At 44.5% G+C, this 4,254-nt stretch overlaps 1 protein-coding gene across 1 annotated transcript; it reads right to left on the bottom strand.

Annotated features, from left to right (window-relative positions):
• Positions 1–345: 345 nt before the first annotated feature.
• On the bottom strand, positions 346–3,601 carry foxi2 (forkhead box I2). The gene is made up of 2 exons (XM_041953680.1): positions 2,962–3,601; positions 346–2,019 (listed from the first exon to the last, which is right to left on the bottom strand). The coding sequence occupies exons 1-2, from the start codon at positions 3,566–3,568 to the stop codon at positions 1,427–1,429; spliced, it is 1,200 nt and encodes a 399-aa protein (XP_041809614.1). The 5' UTR covers positions 3,569–3,601; the 3' UTR covers positions 346–1,426.
• Between the last annotated feature and the right edge of the window lie 653 nt (positions 3,602–4,254).

Below are 4,254 nucleotides of genomic sequence, written 5' to 3'. Positions count from 1 at the left end.
ACTGGTAATGTATTGACATTGTCGGTTAAAACCACGTAAATTAAAGGTTATTTGAAGGTAACGTCACAAGTTATAGTAAAGACGGCCTGCAGGAACCAACTCATGCATGATTCGGTTGTTTTTATACAAACAGTCAGAGGCTGCATTGAGCTGAAGTGGAGTAGAATTAATTAAATATGAGAATAAAGTAAATTTCGGGGTGTGCATTCATTCAGATGATAATGAAGCCCTGAATAATAACTGATGCCCTATTTGAAAATGATGCATGACAATACAATAGAGACCACATGATATTTATTAATAGTCACAGTTGAAACTGCCTGTAAGCTGTATGTACTGTATAAAGATTAAAAAAAAGACAATAATAGATACAAAAGCCATTCAATGATTGTCACACTGAATCCTGAGAGAAACCATGATATAGCATATAGTTTTTAATAAAGATATAGTATATTTATGACATCTGGGTTTTTAGTGATACTGTTTTCGGCGTATTTTGTAAGCTAATATCATTCACTTCTGCTTGAATCAAACTATGTTCAGACAACAGTAGAAAACAATGCCTATCAGCATAAATAGCATAAATAGTCACAAACTATCTTTATAATTTACAAAAATACACATTTTCAAGTCCACATGTATTTACATGAGCCATAGTGCTGTGGTTTTAGTCAACATGGAGGATATAAAAATAAGGCAAGCCCTGTCTGGGATCATATTGGTATTAAATCAATTGTTACTGCATTTGGAAACTGTGTGGGTATACAGGTGAACCCTTCATGGCAGGGCACGTTCATCTCATGTGATTGTCATTTTGAGGTAATGGCGGTCTCACAAAGGCAACTTTGGCAGGCTCGAGTTGTTTCAACATTTGCGATCAGCTGTAAGAATTTGGCCACTCCAAAGAAATATGGGCTAGATTTGGCAAAACTGGCGAACTATCAAATGTACATTTACATCTTAAACATGACAGAGTGGTTTCGACCACAAGAACAGGGAGAGTTCCTGTTGAAACTGCCAAAAAAGGTAAAAAAAAAAGAAAAAGGTGTTGAGAATATGAGAAAAGACACATGTGCTCAGTGGTCGTCGTACTTTGCAGGTATATTTAGCGTTAAGAGCAAAGTAGGAGCTTTGATACAGTGGTAAAAAGGAGAAAAAAGATAAGTGCTCGCTTGTTGTTTGACTTTCCGGCGGCTGTTTCCTCCGTTTGAGTGCTCGTCAAGTTGAATCAAGTTTAGCTAAAATGCTCTGTCGTCGTCTAATCTCTCCAGTGAACTGCACAGTGTTCGTGATGCAGAGAAGCTGCTACCCAGCCTGCACTCTGACCTCTCTGCCGAAACGCATGCATGTGTGTTTTTGTGTGTTTCGGGGGGGATTCGCCGAGCGGCGAGGCCCTGAACCGGAGGACGGCGTGCTGAATCAGCTCCTATAGCTCTGTGCCTTCCCGCGGGTAAATCAAGCTGTTGACGCTGAAGCTGTTGTAGAAGTGACTGTTGAACTGTCCGCTCTGCCCGCCGCCAAACGTGTTGTAGTACACTCCACGGTTGAAATGCAAGCCCTCGCCGTGCTCTGACGTCCCCGTGTCCTGCCCGCCGTGGTTCAGGTGGTACGGGCTCAGGGCCGTAATGTTCCTATTCGACAGCTCGTTCACCAGTCCCAGGGACCCCTGCCGGCTGGGGGCCCCCGAGCCGAGCGTGGACATGCTGCTGTAAAAGTTATTAAAACAAGGGGCTGCCGAGGCCAGTCCGGGCGGCGAGGACGACGACGAGCTCTTGTGGTTCTCGTTCATCGCCTCCATCTCCGGAGAGGACGGCCCCAGGAGCTGAGGGCTGTCGGAAGGCTTCAATGAGGCCGCCACCGCTTGCCTGCCATCCTCCACTTTTGTGGCCCCTGCCGCGGCTGCCACCGCCGCTCCCCCTGCGCTGCTGGGATCGGACCGTCTTTTCCTTTTCCTGCGGAAATTTCCGTTGTCAAACATCTTTTCACAGTTCGGGTCCAACGTCCAGTAGTTTCCTTTTCCTGTAATTAAAAATAAGAAAACAACCTCATTATTTCAATTTTTGCTGAATGAACCTTTACTTTGAAACTCTGCTAGAAGTTCTGGGGTCTAATATATCAAAGTTATAGAGCTAAATAAAACATAATCTTTCATTTTACTTAAATTTACCCCTTTTTTTTGGCCTTTTCCTGCAGTTTGTCAAAGCAGAACTTCTAACCCATTTATTCAAATGAACTGTTACCATTTATCTCATGTTTCTTGTTGTTTTGTGCATTTTCTGAAGTTTTGGACTCAGTTTCAGGGAAGAATAATAAATAACATATTTCCTGTCACTCTGGTCTAGACTGAAGTTCAGATTAAGAAAACAACTTTCCAGGCATGTTCCAGTACATTAAAGCATCATTCAGTATCGAGACAAAATAAATACTGTAATAATAAAGAAATATTTCTAAAACATTCTTTCTAGAAGTAAATCTGTATCTGTAATTTTTAACAGGCCTTTAAAATTAATTTAATTGCCTTGTGCTATTACTTGTTGTTTAAAATTTCTTTGGAATTACTTAATATCTAGATCAGTATTTATAATGTATTATTTTTTTACAGTGCAGCAGCTCAGGTCTCTGCTTCTGTTATATTTTAATAACGTGTTGCTGTTACAATAAATCAGAAAATGACCACCAAGCATTAATAACAGGATTTTTTTTTTTTTTACAGATCATAACTTAAGTTGAGTGTTGATGAGATTTATCTGAAGGTTTTATGATAAAACTGATTTTAGCGGGTTTTCATGCTTACTATTACACGTTTCTCTGTTCTTTTTCCACATTTTAATTCATGCTCACCTAATTCTCCACCTAATTCAACCTCACGGAGACTTCCAGCTAAGCAAACTGCACCTAAAAGCCACATGATCACACCACATATTACTCATGATATCATTTTTGCCGGTGCGTTCACGGTACCTGGATCGTCCTCGTCCCTCGGCACCTTCTTGAAGCAGTCGTTCAGAGACAGATTGTGCCGGATCGAGTTCTGCCAGCCGGCTTTGCTCTTCTTATAAAAGGGGAAATTGTCGGCGACGTACTGATAGATCTGGCTCAGGGTCAGCTTCTTCTCGTGCGCATTCTGGATGGCCATGGCTATGAGCGCGGAGTAGGAGTACGGCGGCCGCACCAGCTTCAGCAGCTCCTCCTGGCTGGCGATGGACAGCCAGCCCAGGTCGGGCCCGCCGAAGCCAGGTGAGTTCGTTATGAACTGCCGCTGCGAGCCGTAGGAGGGCGGGATGAACGACGCCGGGTTGTTCCCGTGCAGGTAGGACGCGGAGGAATTGACGCCCGGCCCGTTGAGCCACAGGTACGGGTTTGGAGACGACGCGTAATCTCCGAGGCCGTAGCCGGCGGGTCTCTGTGCGCCCTGGAGGCTCTGCTGGTGGTACATGCTGCTGAAGTTGTCGCAGTAGACAGCGGCCATGTCCGGGGCCTCCTGGGCGCCTTTAGGTGGGAGAGAGCCGACGGTAGGGGAGGTGTGTTGGTGGTGCTGGTGATGGGACTGAGGGTCGATGGAGTTCATCACTCCCCGCGGGAAATCCCAAAGGAAATGCTGAAGCGGTTCAGGTGGCCTCTCCCGGCGGTGCGCAGGCAGCAGCAACAAGTGTCGTGGAGGAAGAGGAGTTTGGGGAGTTTTAATAGTATAAAGCCTTGACAGCAGCCACATGCAGGCACCAGATAATTCCCGACAGCCAATAGACACGCGGTGAGTAACAGGGGGTGTGGTCATGCTCCACCTCAGAGACCGGGTCAGTGGTGCCCAAATGCCTCCCCTGGCAAAACCTCCTGGAACCTGCGGGGTTCACATTTCTCCGAGGGGCTGAGGCTCAGTCAACAAGCTGTGATAACTTTCAGAATGAGCTTTTTTTCTGGATTATCTGCGCTCCAACACAAACCTGCATAAACCCGACCCCCCCTTCATCCACAGAGGAAGAAAGATGCTTCATCCTGCATCCTGTTACAGCACAAATACTGTTTACAGTAAATCAGTGATGAATCACGACCCATCAATGCTTCAGATTGAATTATATTCCATAAACTGTTTTCTACAAGTTCAATTTAGGGATCATAAAATATTTCACATCAGGTTTGAGCCTTAAACACAGGTTGGTTTCAAAGGATTTAAAATCAGATTGATCCTTCTGATATTAACCTTTTGTTTTCCACTTAAATAAATTACATTGTTAAAACGTTCATTAAAAGCTGAGT

The sequence above is a fragment of the Chelmon rostratus genome, chromosome 15 (genome assembly GCF_017976325.1).
Source record: "Chelmon rostratus isolate fCheRos1 chromosome 15, fCheRos1.pri, whole genome shotgun sequence".
Taxonomy (NCBI): domain Eukaryota; kingdom Metazoa; phylum Chordata; class Actinopteri; order Chaetodontiformes; family Chaetodontidae; genus Chelmon; species Chelmon rostratus.
This window is presented reverse-complemented; position numbering and strand designations above follow the sequence as displayed.